This window comes from Kryptolebias marmoratus, linkage group LG14 (genome assembly GCF_001649575.2).
Source record: "Kryptolebias marmoratus isolate JLee-2015 linkage group LG14, ASM164957v2, whole genome shotgun sequence".
NCBI classification, from domain to species: Eukaryota; Metazoa; Chordata; class Actinopteri; order Cyprinodontiformes; family Rivulidae; genus Kryptolebias; species Kryptolebias marmoratus.
Genome location: NC_051443.1, coordinates 23,322,819 through 23,337,439, shown reverse-complemented (window position 1 = coordinate 23,337,439; position 14,621 = coordinate 23,322,819). Strand labels below are relative to the sequence as shown.

The window sequence follows — 14,621 nt, the reverse complement described above, 5'->3', positions numbered from 1 at the left end:
TTATCCTGTGTAATCAGCCAACTGATCAAATTGGTTAACCTTTATTATCGATATATTGAAGGTATCAAAATTGCAGTAAGATTAAAACCTAGATGCCAATATCCACATAAACACTTGTCATTTTTTAAACTTTATTGCATGTTTGAACTGTGCAATCATCCCTGAAATGTATTATAATTGTTGCAGGGTTTTTGGTCTTAAATATGTCAGTTAACAGATGATCACCGAGTGCATTGATACCTTTGTCGACTTGTGCATTTAGAGTTTTGTGTGACTCGTCTTGGTGTTTGCGTTAGGTTGACCTGGCTCGTCCCATTTCCTACTCCATCGAACCCAACGGCTCGTTGCTGCTGCAGCCTCTGATTAAAGACCACCAGGGGGAATGGGAGTGCAGCGTCTCCAACCGCGTCTCCTCCATAAAGACTCGCACCCGAGTTTTTGTCCTGGGTGAGTCCTAAACTGGGAATACCACAAACAAGCAATGATTACGTGAGCTGTTCACAGTTTTAGTTTTGCTTTTTCTTTCCTAAATTGTTGTTTCTGTACGCTTGTGTAAGCCTGTTACCCAGCACAGGCCGGATGCTGGTGCCTCCACTCCGCCTCCGATGTATAAATGTGGTACATCAAGAGATGGCCTCTAAACCGGAGCTGCATCTGGTCGTTGAAGTGTTGGGCCGGTTTCTGTAAACTCCTCTCCTTCCATTACAGGAACCAGTCCCCATGCGGCCACCTCTCTGTCCGTCTCTCCAGGAGTGAAGGAGGCAAACGTATCCTGGGAGGCAGGCTTTGATGGAGGATCAGCGCAGACATTTTCAGTTTGGTGGGTGTAAAGCCTCCTACTTTCTTCACGGGCTGTAACCATGGCAGCCATCGACAGCCCTGGTATTACTCTATTGATCTCCTGGATGAGGAATTCATTTATCTGTTATCACCTCTTGGCAGCTACAATATAAAACGCTGCTGTAGAGCAGAACTTTACAATGCTGTGGCCATGCTAGCTACAATAGAGGTTTACTGATAAAAAGACAGCATACTACGCTTGCTTTTTGTGACTCATTCGTTTTTATATTGGCTTAGAGAAAAGACACAAGTTTATTTTATTTGCTTGAAGGCTTAAAGACAAGACATCACAGACAGAAATGTTTTTAGACTGCCAAAAAGGAAAAAAAGTTGCATCGCTGTTAGTTGCCTGGTTCAAAGTAAGTTTAAAGCATTTTAATAAAACTCTGTAAACGAACAAAACTGATAATTGGAGAGTAAAACTGAAGGCACAGAAAACCTTTGATCTGAACTATTCCTTTAGGTCTCGGCTGATTTTCTTTGTTTTAATAGTTCAACATGTAACGACTGCTTCTGTGGGTGGGAAACGGGATTTTTCTAGAAGCTTCATGACAAAGTCTGAATGCATTTAACAAGAATCTGTTCTCATGAAGACCTAGAAAGAATAGTAGACATGTCCTGTTTGTGCATTTTACTATACCTTGTACCAAACATCCACATGATTGTTCAAATTCGATTTAGTAAAAGTCAGAGTGAGGGCAGGCAGAAGCCCCTAAAAGTTAAACTACTAATTGCTCTTGTATTTTGCTTTGTTTACATTGTATATTAACGATGCAGAATTCAATTTGTCTTCATGAGACTGTTTGTTCTTTAATGTTTTTGCAGCATTCCCCATTACTTTTCCACAGAAACACCACTTCACTGAAAAAGTTTTTTTTTTTGGTTTTCTGACTTGAATCTTTCTTCTTCTCCAGTTTCGAATAGGTGAAAGGGGTTTTTCTTTTGTTTTCCTGAAAGCCTGAGGGTCAAATAGTTCTGTAAAACTTCAGCTCTGATAGAAACATGAAAATCACTTGTAATTGGAGTTGCAAGTTCTCGGAGTAACATCAGGGATACATCGGCACCGTCTGCCACGATACGTCAAGCTGATGAGCATCAATGATTAATGAAACCCACTTTTCTGTCATGTTTTATAGAACCAGACTCCCAGAATTCCCTGCCACTCTTTTTGTTCTCACACGTCTCGTCTGCCTCTGCAGGGTGAAGAAGATCTCCATTAGTAACACCGATGGGAAGCAGGACTGGTTCTCTGTGCCGGTCCCCCTCTCCGATGGCACCAGTTTGCAGGTGCCGGGCCTGTCTCCTGCCACCGACTACCAGTTCAGCATCCTGTCTCAGAATAAAATCGGAGCGGGACCCTTCAGTGAGATCACCTCTGCACGGACTTTAGGTCAGTACCGAGATCGTGTTTTCTCTCAATCCGTCATCTCATTTTTTTGTTCCAGTTGATATGCAAAAACCTTCAAATACCAAGATTTATTATATCAGATGTGTGTGTACTACTTTTTACTCCTGATTATTAATGTGAAACAAAAAAAAGCAACAACTGTCAGCGGTTTAAGGAGAACCCGAGCCAATTAAGATAAATAATGAGTAATTTACCCAAAGGCAAAAACAAAACTTAGCTGATCTGTGGTTGGTGTGCTTCTCTGTTACCAGCCACTCTTTGTAAATTCACCACAGCTGGGCTTTAGGCAGATTTCTTGGCAGCAATAGTTTAAATAAAAGTGTACTTTTACTTTTTTTTTAGTGCCAAATAAAGAGATTAGTGTTTTTCTTGCTCCAGAAATCTCAGATCTTTTATTTTTGATTAATGAAATCATGAACTGACAGATCTTCCAATTTATTCTAGTGTTTTGTGCAAAGTATTAATAAAACAAAAATAATTTAAATTTAAAACTTCTGTCATAAAACACTGATGTGACTAAGAGTGTCAGTTTTTCAGCATTAGGCTGTACTGTTAAAGGTATTGTTGCTATTTCTTGGTCTTTGTTTTATTATTGAAATGTTGCTGGAGAATCAATATTCACATCCAGTGTTTCATACAGTGTTGCTGTTGTTTTTCTGACTAACTCAGAATTATTCAACACTCGTTCGTTATCTTAAAGCAGTACTTCGGTGGGGTTCTGTTGAAAATGTTATGAACATCTTGCCTGTTGTAGGTAGCTCTTTGAATGACCTCAGTTTGGAGAAATAGTCTGGTCTCGGCTTTACTGTTAGCTCGTTAGTGTGGCCAAAATTAAAGTGGATTGCTGCTGTCTGAAAACTACTCCAGCCTCATAGCGTTACACGTTAATGTACTAATCAATTACACGTTACGTGGTTGTTTACAAGCCCAAAAAGAGCAGCAGCTGAAAGCACTTCTGGCAGGAATATCATAATCTTTCTGCCTGAATAACCATATAATGTAGAACCGATGATGGCGTCAAGGTATAAAGTTTCTGCATGTTTGTTTCTATGTACTGTTATCAAAATATCATGAAGCAATGGATGGATCTGAATGAATGAGATGGCCACTACAGACAGCTGGCCTTCGAATACAGAATAAATGGCGACAACTCAGTCGAATTTACAAATGTTGAGCTTAAATTTAGTGTGTTAGCAGCTGAGCATTGTCTGCAACTTATACTTTAACAAAATATTGCATAAACCATTAATTGGACTTTAATGAAACCCTGAAAAAGTAATAATTGGATACACATCTACAGCACATTAACTTTTAGAGTCAACTGATCATGTAAGGTCTTTGTTGTCAACCTTGTTTATCTATAAAAAATAACAGAGATGTAAACATTTTCTGAGAATTTCATTCAAATCTATCCAGTGGATGAGGACATTTAGTGTGGTAGTGACTAACAGGTCTTACGAGATCACACTAGATGTCGCGATGGCATGTAATAACTTATTCCTTTCTCAACATCAGAACATCTTAATCTAAAAGTCTGGCGTGAGAGGTGGTGGGTGCGATTTGCATGCATTCAAGGATTGTTAGGTTCTTAATTAAAATCCTGTTTGAATGAATCATTAAATTTTTTAAGCTTGGGTTGTTCCAAGTAGGCAGCAACTGAGGTCACTGAAAAATCTGCTGTTTCTGCAACAGGTAAAACCTTAATGGTTCTTAACCTTTCCACAACCAGATTGTGCAGGGTGGGGTATGTGAAGATGTTGGTGTTTAATCATTTTATAGCTTCAAGATGCATTAAATTGTTTTTCTTTTTTTGGACAGAAAGTAAACAGCTGAAAACACCTATGCTGACACATTTGCTGTTAGACTTGAGAGAAATGATTTTGACAACTTTACAACACAAGCTCAGATTGTATTTAGTTTTTATTGTATTTCTGAGCACAATAAATTATTAAAGGATTTGTCTTTTTTTTCTGTATTAGTTAAACTTTCTATAACCCAGATAACAATATTGATACATTTTTTGTTGTTTATTACCAAACAACTCGAAGGCAAACTTTACATATAAGAAATGAATCCATTTGAATTTTCAGAGGAAGTAATGTTAGCCTCTTTCCTTGCTCCCTTCAAGCTCTCATGGTTCAGCATTGGTGTCGGCAGCAATTTCCTCTTCGCTAATTTAATTTTTCCGCCAGAGCGTATCCCACTGATTCACTCAGTCTCTCTCATTCTCTCTGCATCAGATCCTCCAGAGAGGAGAAATAAACTGAAGCCCCCTGCGTCGCTGTCTGCTAATCAGGGCTCAGCAGGTGTTGTTCTGCAATGGGCTCTTCCTGAAGCTCAGCGGCCCCCCATCACAGGCTTTGTTCTCCAATCCCGCACCGGAGAAGGGGAGTGGTTTGTTCTGGATGAAGACATCAGTGCCAACAGCAGCCAAATAGTAGTTCAGGGTCTGGAGAAGGTAAAAATGAAGCCAGTTGCTCTACTCCCTTTGAGTCTAATCAGCCCAGGCTGTGAAATACTTCCCTTACTTCAGTGGTTATACTTTGTAAACTCCGAATTATTCACATTACACAACAGTCATCACTTTCCTGTCGCCTGCCACTCTGTGTGCACTCCCTTCTCCTCCTGCTGTCTGTTTCGCCTATCTTTTCTCTGTCTCGTATGAGCCTGCATGAATTCAAATGAACTTCATTAGCATTGCAGACACAGCCACGTGTTGACAAAGTGCCGGTTTCATCCTCTGTCCTCCCTGCTGTGTGTGTTTACGTGATGCCATTTCCAGGACCGCGTGTACGAGCTGCGGATGCTTTCTCGTCGCGGGGAGTTGCTGAGCGAGCCCAGTCCATCAGTCAATGTCTCCACCATGGGTAGGTGTTCAAGAGCCACTGTCGCTTCTTCAAAGTCCCACTTCAACTTATCCTCCTCTTTTTCTTCTCCCATCCCTTCAGAGTTAGAGCACACGCTGCTGCCCATTTAAAGCCTCAGTGCAGCTATTTCCATCACTAATAACTTCTCAAAAATGTCATTTTCAGATTTGTTTTTTATTTTAAACAGCTGTGCTGATTATCTCAGTTTGATGTCTGACTGTGCAAATCCTGCAAAACAAACATGATCTTGATTTGATTATGATGATGATGCTCATCAGGGATGGAGACTAGTGTTTAAATTCTTCAGTATCTGGTGATTTATCTGTTTGTGATGCAAATGTGACAAATTTATTGTGGTAATAATAGCATCAAACATGTAAAAGGCAGTATGATCAGTTAGACCTTTGGTTTTATTGCATTAATCAAAGATAATTCTTCAGGTATTTTGGGACTTTGGCTGCTTTGTCACAGTTCAGAAGTTTGGATCCAGGGTTCCAGAACTCCTTGGTTTAGATTCAAAGACGAGGTCAGGACCGGGGATTTCTAAGGCAGGGGAGAAACAGAATGTTAGAACATTTGCTTGCTTGGCCAAGTAACCGTGCTGAGCAGTTTACAATCTGGCAGTGAGGGGATAATTGATGACTCACACCTGAAATGTTTATTTGCTGAAGATATTTCGTTGCAGAACATGCATAAAGGCTGGACGGAAATTCTTTTAAATCCATATACTCAAGCTATACTTGTAGAAGAAAAAGTCTAAGGAAAAAAACAACAACTTGTTAAGTCATACTGTCTCACCTCAACCAAAGAAAAATGTTCAAAATTGGATTTACAGATAGAAACTTGCACACAATGCCCCTTGGTAGCACTGTTTATAACTTTCAAGCCACATGGACCGGCACATCAGTTGTGGACAAATGTAATAGAGGAACTATAAAGTCCCTGTACCTCTAGCACTCTGGTTGCTTGGCAATTGATGGCTTTAATGGTTCAATTCCCATGTGCCAACATTAATCTCTGTGTCACAGGTACAGAGAGCTACCCTGCTACGTCTCGTCTCCTGGAGTTTGTCCCGGAGCCGTTACTGGCCGGTGTGCTGGGCGGCGTCGGATTCATGTGCCTGGCGCTCGTCCTGCTGCTGGGGTCTGCCTGCATAATCAGCCGCAAGAGAGACCAGCGCCGCAGAGGGAAACAGGACGGTAAAATGGCCCACGCTCTAAAGACACTCACTTTGATGAACTGCATCATTTATCCAGTAAAATATTGAGGCACTTCCTAGTCGTTGTATAAATCATACCCTTCTACATGGATTTGGCACTCCTCTTGTCCTTACTCCTCCATCCAGTTCGGAACATTATTGATGTCATTTACATGGCTTGCTAATTAGGGTAATTTCTCATTAGTGGCTGATAAATGTAAGGGTAATTAACTTTTGGACAAGCGTGGCTGCCTTGGGCCTTTTAATGGGTTCTTGTTAGGGTAGATTATGTTTTTAACTTATTGGTCAGTGTGGTTGTATCCTAATGTGTCAGATACCATTTCACACCTCTCCCTCCCTTTCCAGATCCCCCTCCTACCATCTATAAATGCACCCCAACAATGTGAGTACCACTTTATCAATTCATTGTCGAACCTCCCTCTGACCTTTCCTTTTGGTTCCTTTTCAAAGGGCTGAAAATGCCAGCATTTTTTATTTCATATCTTTATCTATTGCTGCTGCTGTTTTGGTCTTTCTCGGACTACAATTTTCCCACCCCCTCATTCACTCTGTCTTATTTTCGCAGTCTGTTTCTCCTCCTCTTACAATTTTCCTCTGTCACCACTACCTCCCCCTCTTCTTCACTCTCACAGAAAGACTTCAGGCTCCAGTACTCCAGACAGTTTGTTGAAGAAAAGCCTCCTTCCCACCAGCTCAGTCTATCCCACAACTTCTTCCACCACCTCCTCCTTGCAGACAGACTGCTCCTTCAGCACTGAGAATCCTCATCGGCGTAAGCAGTTAATGTCGAACTACAGCAGGCTTACGAAAACTACCTCTCTCCTCTCTCCTTCGATTGAACTGATCTCTAGAAGTCCAGATGGGCGGTTCATAGTCCCACAGTATGATGATGATGAAACCTTAAGTGTTGGCAGCAAGAAAAATGTAAAGTATGACCAACATGCGAGAGTCAGAAGGTCTGTTTCACTGCACTTGGAAAGGGAGGACAAAAAAGAGCTGCCATATGTGCTCTCCGTTGATTTTTCATCTTGTAAACCGAAGGACGACTCTACAAGTGAAATGTGTGACACAGATCAGAAGGCAACTTTTGATCCTGATCACTGCAGCTTGTACTCTAGCATGACCACCATCAATCACCACAACAGAGAAATAACTCCAGTATTTCCGGTGCTCCCACATCTCCGATCTAGCTTTGGTCAGCCATATACAACGGCGAGCACTCTAGTTCTCCAAATGGAACATGAGCGGGAGAGGGGGAACCTGAGTCGTTGCCTGAAACTGGCTCAAGAGAGGGAAGAGCTTGAGAGGGAGCTCCAGAGGTACACATTGGAAAGGAACCCTTTCAAAGAAATGAAAAGGGAGGAAGATGTTGAGCAGCTTATGTGGAAGTACAAGAGTAACACGTTGCCGAAGAAATATCGCAAGGAAAACTCTTTCCCATCATCTCCTGTCGACTGGGAAGCCCATCTTCATGATTCCCACCCAACTCTGATTCCATGCAGAGACCATCCCAGTGCACCTCCAACTTCGACTCCCTCTTACTTTAAGTTTGACCGTTATCCTTCTTCAACCTTCACCAACCAGACCTTTCTCCAACCTGAGGAAGCAGCTTATTCTCCTACACCTCTCCCACAACTCCCCTCAAAGCACTTGAGATATGAAAGACTAGCTGCATCACCAAATGGCTTCGAAAATTCAACCCAATCCACAATATTAGATATTCAAAAAGATGATTCTTTGAATGGCCTCAGTCATGGCAGTCTATACACAGAAAGATCTAAATTAGCTTTTAATGAAGCACCAGATTCTTCAAGATTGGAGGGAGTGTTCCCTGAACTTAATGAAAAAGAAATGAGTGTAGACGAGCCGGAGTTCGAGGCGTCTACAAAGCCCATGTTGCACCACAGAATTGCTTCTCATCTGCAGCATGGCCGGCCGCTGACTCAAAGAGGCCAGCATGAAGACAAAATGAGGAGCACAAGCTTCAACTGCAGTAGCCCCGCTTCCGTGGACAACATCGATTGGGTCCACCATTCTCAGAGAGCTCAGAGTCGAGGCTCAAAAATCTGGGACCACAAACGGCGAAGTCGGAGCCTAGATTTGAGGCGGCAGAAGAAGGAGAGCACTTTTCTCACGCCGGATGCATGGATAGATTCTCTCAGCCAAGAGAGAATCTCTGCAAGTCCTCATCCAGCGACCCAAACTACCTCTCGTTCCAGTCCTGCTGTTGACCGTTCATCTACAAGAAGCGGCCCACAGTGGCTGGTTCCAGACCATCGCGAGCTGTTAAATAAAGCTTCCCTCACAAATGATTCTGCTAATCAGCCAATTGCCTATCAGGGTGCCCTGAAAGAAGCCTCCACATATTTACCACCCATCAACAATAACCTGGAAGTGGAGGCTGAAGGCTACGAGGGAGTCCCAGAGTCTGGGGGTAGCTACAGCAGCTATGCCAGCAGCGGCCGAGGCAGCATGGAGACGAATAACAGCTCACCTGAAACCATGGAAGACGCTCAGGGAAGCTCAGCAGACAAACATGGTCACCAAGTCGGAGCAAGGTAAACGTTTTACAGCATACTGACGAAAGAAAGTTTAATTTCAGTGGTTGCTTCCAAGTTAAAATGGACAGTTCAGATAATTTGAAGTGGGGTTGTATGGAAAGGTTTTGACCAAATGTCTTTGTTGGAAAAATAAAGTAGATTGCTGGCATCTTATTGTAGCATTTAATGTGTTAACACTTTTTCAGTAGAAATATGATATGATTTTAGGAAGCGCCCTGGGTTAAACCACAAAGGCTGCTGATATTTGCATGATTAGATTTGAATTTTACGTATTGTTCACAACTTTCCCATAGTGCCGCATTTTGTTTTTTAAGATTTCCACATTTATGACAATCTAATTCTTAGTGCTGAAAACAAACTTTCAATGTGTATGGCTTTATAGTTCTTTGTCTTGCACAAAACTGTCAGCTTTTTAAGTAGAATTTCCAATGTATGTTTGATCTATTTCTAAACAAGCAAAGTTAAAGTTAAATGATGTATAAAATCTCAGTAAAGCATCATCAGAAAAGGTTGCATTTAAAAATGCTTCTGGTAAATGTTTTGTTGTTTCTCTAGGAGAAAGCCCTCCGTAGATGAGAATTATGAGTGGGACGCTACTGATTTCAACTCTCAGCCTGGAGACGATGATGGTAACAGTTTTGCTTCATCTATTGAACAGAAAATCACATTACATACAGCAAAAATTAGTAGGTTAACATAGTCAGTTTTCTTGAGTTTATCCACAAGAAACCTCACTACTTAACTTGGTCTTCTCTGGTCGAAAAAATACACTGAGACTTTGGACTTGATGATTCTTTTGCTCTCATAATAACTTCAGATTATTTATTGGACAACTGGGGAGTAAATTTCCATTGTTACGTTATTTTAATGTGAATAAATATAATGAAATGGTCAAACTATTCAAGTTTTGATGCAGTCCAAAACAGGTCTGTACATGTTGGATCACTAGTGAGGTTCCTGTTTGGGTAGTGATTACATTAAACAGTTGCCACTCAGAGTTTTTTCCAAGTTTGGACGCACTAAAGTAAAGATTTACAAAGCCAGCTAAATTACCTTAGTTTAGGTCCGACAGGCCAAATGTAGCTTAGACCAAAGTGGATTGCTGCTGTCCTTAAATGGCTCTGATCTCCAAAATTTCACCACAGTTTATCTGCATGTAGCACTTTTGGGGTGTTCAGGGATCACATCTAACACAATTTCTTTGCACAAATATCTGCATATTTCCAAACTTTTATTTTTAGGATGGCAACTGGTGCACATGAGCCAGTAACCAGTCCATATATATATATATATATATAGGTAAGCTCAGCTTTACTGTAGGCATCTAAGAGACCTACTGGACAGGAATTTAACAATTCTGCTAAAATAACAATGTGTTATATGAAACTGACAGCATGCATGTACGTATATGTATGTACATACATGCTGTCAGTTTCATATTACACATGTTAAATTCCTGTCCAGTAGGACTCTTAGATGTCTTGGAAGTGCAATGTGTTGGTACTTTTTTATTCCTTCAACTCTTAAATGAAACTAAACAGAGACATGTGCTGCTAATTCTACAGTAAAGCTGAGCTTACCTTTGACTTTGTAATATAATCCAAAAGCAGAAAGAAGCTGGGATGTGGGCAGTAGGTGTTCTCAAAGAAGGCCTGTGACAGTCGGCTCTTTATATTTGCCTATTTTGGCTCGATTTTGAATATTCAAAACCCACTTCCAATCTTTACAACACAGCGTTTGAATGAACTGCTGTGAAATTTAGGAAATTGACTCTATCCACTTATCTGATCTTAGCTGCAGTCAAATTAGCTCTTCAGTCCTGTCAGAGGTACTTCAGAAAACCATCTACAATGGCTTTTTGAATTAAGGCATAATTTTTGCCCAATTGTAAAGGTCTGAACCGGTTGTCTTGATAGGAGACAAACAAATAAAACGTAGTGCAAAAAGTCTTCTTTGTTTTCTATAGGAAGCAACACTTACCAGACAATTCCTAAAACATAAAACTCCATAATGTGCTTACAATTGATCTGACATTTGTGAACATATTTCCATAAACAAATTTAGAAAAAGGTCAAATCCAGACCTCGCCGTTAGAAGCTGATATTTAATATCCAGGCTATAAACTGTGGAAATTTCATATCTTGGGGGTGTTAATGAAACCTACAGCACACATTTTAATGAAACACCATCTGCGGTAAAAATACGGGAAAACTCACCAATTTCTTCTTACCCACAGGCCAGCTTCCTTCATCAAATCTGCAGAAGCCCGCCGAACGCTGTAGCCTTCCCAGCATGCCGTGCTCCAGGAAAGCTCAGAGAAATCCTTCACTCCCGGGGCATCAAAGCAGCCGCTCTGCTGAGCCAGAACCAGACGCCGTGCTGTTCTGACAGCGGCGGTGTTTTGGCTCATCTCACCTGGTGTGTCCTTTCACGTATTGATTCAGATCACTAGGTGACAAAAAGCGCATGTGACAGAAAGTCAGCTTTTCTATGATAAGTCTGTGTTTCTTGAAGCTACAAAGACGGACGCCAAAAAAAAAACAGCTCTTGATGAGCAGGGTTTCCGGTTTGTTCTCTGTGAAGTTTGAATTAAAAGTAGTGAACACACACAAAAAGTACATTTTCCTTTATGCAAAGCTTTAAAATACCTTTGTTTTATGAGGTTTTCTTTAGAGATGGGCTGATATCAAAGCATTTCAGGGTGCTGAAGGATTCTCTGGTATCTTCATGCATTCGGCAGCCGGAGATGACTCAAAAACGAACCGTCTTAGTCATCACCTCACTGGCTTTTTGCTGTGGATGATTCAAGTAATTAGATCTCATCAGTCACCTTTAAGTTTGACAGAATAGGTGTTTATACATTATAAATGAATAGGAAAGATGAATGGAATATTAAAAGGCCACAGTTTTTTTTTCTATACTTCACAACTGCGATAATACACTATCCTTTTTAAATTTTAATTTAAAAAAAAAAGGAAAAAGCTTTGTAAGTTTTAATTATCACCCACAGCCATGAAGTGTGGGTGTTCTTGTTTGTCTGTAAGCAAAGTATCACATGAACCACTGCACATGCAGCTGATTAAAGACAGCTAATCATCTGTTGATAAAGTAGTAGCTGACAGTCATCCTTAAAATACTTTGATTGCAGGATTTTTGTTTACATGCTAGTTTCATGTCAGATTACGGATATTCAGGCTCAGCCTGTTGAGTGTCCCCCCTTTAAATAAAAGAAAGCGTCATTGAGGCAATAATTGTACCAAAGCGAAGCACATTTCTATTAGTTTACAATCATATCAGTATTTCTAAAAGTAAACATTTGGACCAAAATCAGTGGCTGGGAATCCTTCACTCTCAGAGACAAAAATCAATTTGCACAGAGTTTAATTTACGGGGATTACAGTAATCGGTTTTCAATACTTCCAATATCCAGAATCTAATTAAGTCTGTGTTTTTAAGAGCTGGAGCTTTTATTCTGAAAGTACAAAAGCCATAATCTCTTGCATTGAGTAGTCCTTTGGGAATAAACCTTACAGTAAATATACTAACTAAATTAATTACAATGTCATACCAGAATTCAAACGTCTTTCCTTTTACCCCTCTATGACAGGGCAGGTCACAAAGAATACAACAATATGTTGCTGTGCCCTGGGGGGAATTTGTTTTGGACCCAGAAACTGCCTTGATTAAAAAAATAAAAAAAAAGAAATCTATAACTAAACCTCTACTGCATCCTTACATAACAAATTGCACAAGTCTTGTTTTCAAACATTATATCAGTTTAAGTCTATATCTTAACTAAACAACCTTTGGAGATAAGATTTATACTTTTCTAAAACAAGGCGAGATAAATTCTAATTATCGAAAATAATAAAATAAAATGGGACAGTCTTCTTCAGCTTCAGTATAGCTCAAAATAATAGATTGTCATGCTATTTGTCAATGGGATAAACATTTGAAATTCTTAAAAGTTTAGTGACAGCAGCAGCCGAGAGGTATGATGGCTTAATTTAAACAATTTTGTGAGTAAAAATCTTTCCAGTTGCTACTTTGTTAGTAAATTTAAGTTTCAGAGTGCAACATCTTGACATAACAACTGTAGCTTACATTTAAACTATCATGATTATATCAAGATGCAATAAAAAAATTGTAGTTTTATGCTGATAAATGTCAGTTTTCAGAAACAGGTAAGAATATTGGTGATAATTATTGAAAATATAGATAATAAATCATATTTGTAAAATTTTAAATCTCTTCTAAACAAACTTTTTCCAGCAATTAACTAATGCACATAAATTATATACATCTTATTGTAATCCTTTCTGTAGTTTAAACAAAGTATTTGGTTAAAATAACTTTAAAAAAGCTCGTATTCCTGCAGCATATTTTTTTGTTATTTTCCAGTGAAAGTCTTCAGTGTTTCCCCATAATGAGTATTCTTGGATGAACTTGGAGGCACATTTGTGTTGCTGAACTATTGCAAACCTTTTTGACAGTGCTGACCTTTTCGGGAATGGAAAGAAAAATCCAAAATAGATAAAGTTATTAAATTATATGTGCTGCACCGAGCTCTCGCTGGTCATTTTTAGCCTTTATAGAAGGTGCAGAAACGAAGGAGCGAGGACAGTAAAGCTGCAGGAACAGATCATTCTGATGTTTAGCGTCATTTTATGATCCGGATGTCAATTATGTGGTAATAATTACCACATTTAGGTAGTTTGCTGTCAGATAATATCACGTTATTCTACATGGAGATAAAACAACATTAAAACAGTTATAGTGAGCAATACGAAGAAATTTCAGTAGTACATTCTCCACTTAATGAGACACAAATTTAAGCATTTTTAGTTGTTTTAAAACAACTGCTAAACAAATTTCTGTTGTTAAACCTTTTTTTGCTTAAACGTCTTTATGCTAAATTTGCCATAGCGATATAATCTAAACAATCAACCCTTTTTTTTTAATCCGCTTTAACGTTTTTAACTATCAAACCACGGATTTTTTCAGGCTGAAATGTTCCGTTGCTGCCCTGAATCTTTCAAGAAAAACAAGCTCCTGCTTTTCTTTATGAACAATGGAGGAAAAGAAAGAGAAAAAATTAGTTTCGCTCTCCGTTGCTGAGGCTTAAGGCTGTCACGTTTAAGCGAATAATTAACTCAGAACTCCACAGTGTGCCGAAGCATTGTGGGGTATCCATCCGATAATTGAAACTCGCTCATACAGGCCGCTTTTAGCACAGATCAATTCAACTCTTTCCTGATGCACAGATTGGACTTCAGCTCCCAGTTTGTTTGTGTTGCGCGGATTTGTGATCACCATTACTTTATCTCCAATTTTTATAAATTGCATCTAAATCTCGTGCTTTGTATACATCAAACATAAAAAGGAATAAAAACTTTTTTTTTTACCGAACACACACAATCAAAGAAAAATCGCTTTTTGTTGACATTCAGGGGCTCGAACGGCACAAGCTAAATCAAATAGGGACCTTCAATATATTGCACATTGAGTGTTTTTAAGAATTCAATCATGAAATGTTCTTGAAGAAAATGAAAAGCACCCTACTGGCTGGTGTCAGCACAACAGAATAAAACATCCTAAAGGAAACCTGTTTACAAAGAGACGCGGACAACATGAAGGCCTCATAAACGTGATTGTTATACTGCTTCCTTTTTCAGATATTGTGTGTACTTAGGGGGATTAGCTGCAAAGTGTGCACTCTTTTATTA

The 14,621-nt window shown here is 39.6% G+C and overlaps 1 protein-coding gene and 1 long non-coding RNA gene across 4 annotated transcripts in view; one reads left to right on the top strand and one right to left on the bottom strand.

Moving 5' to 3' along the window:
- Window positions 1-11,461, top strand: part of igsf9a (immunoglobulin superfamily, member 9a) — a 63,686-nt gene extending 52,225 nt beyond the window's left edge. The window contains exons 12-21 of the mRNA XM_017425538.3: window positions 297-447; window positions 709-820; window positions 2,040-2,230; window positions 4,489-4,706; window positions 5,031-5,115; window positions 6,144-6,314; window positions 6,680-6,716; window positions 6,967-8,892; window positions 9,451-9,524; window positions 11,132-11,461. Of these exons, the coding sequence (XP_017281027.1) occupies window positions 297-447; window positions 709-820; window positions 2,040-2,230; window positions 4,489-4,706; window positions 5,031-5,115; window positions 6,144-6,314; window positions 6,680-6,716; window positions 6,967-8,892; window positions 9,451-9,524; window positions 11,132-11,283 (3,117 nt within the window). The 3' untranslated portion in view covers window positions 11,284-11,461. The remainder of the gene's footprint in view (window positions 1-296; window positions 448-708; window positions 821-2,039; window positions 2,231-4,488; window positions 4,707-5,030; window positions 5,116-6,143; window positions 6,315-6,679; window positions 6,717-6,966; window positions 8,893-9,450; window positions 9,525-11,131) is intronic.
- The window catches only part of LOC112450807, a 177,035-nt gene continuing 167,521 nt past the window's right edge, over window positions 5,108-14,621 (bottom strand). The window contains exons 4-7 of one of the 3 annotated variants that reach the window (XR_005233984.1): window positions 11,544-11,688; window positions 11,112-11,343; window positions 5,765-8,911; window positions 5,108-5,658 (exon numbers count right to left, since the gene is read on the bottom strand). This is a non-coding gene — a long non-coding RNA (uncharacterized LOC112450807). Of the gene's footprint in view, window positions 8,912-11,111; window positions 11,344-11,543; window positions 11,689-14,621 lie in introns of all 3 variants that reach the window. The other 2 variants (XR_003039517.2, XR_005233985.1) reach the window with 2 other exon arrangements.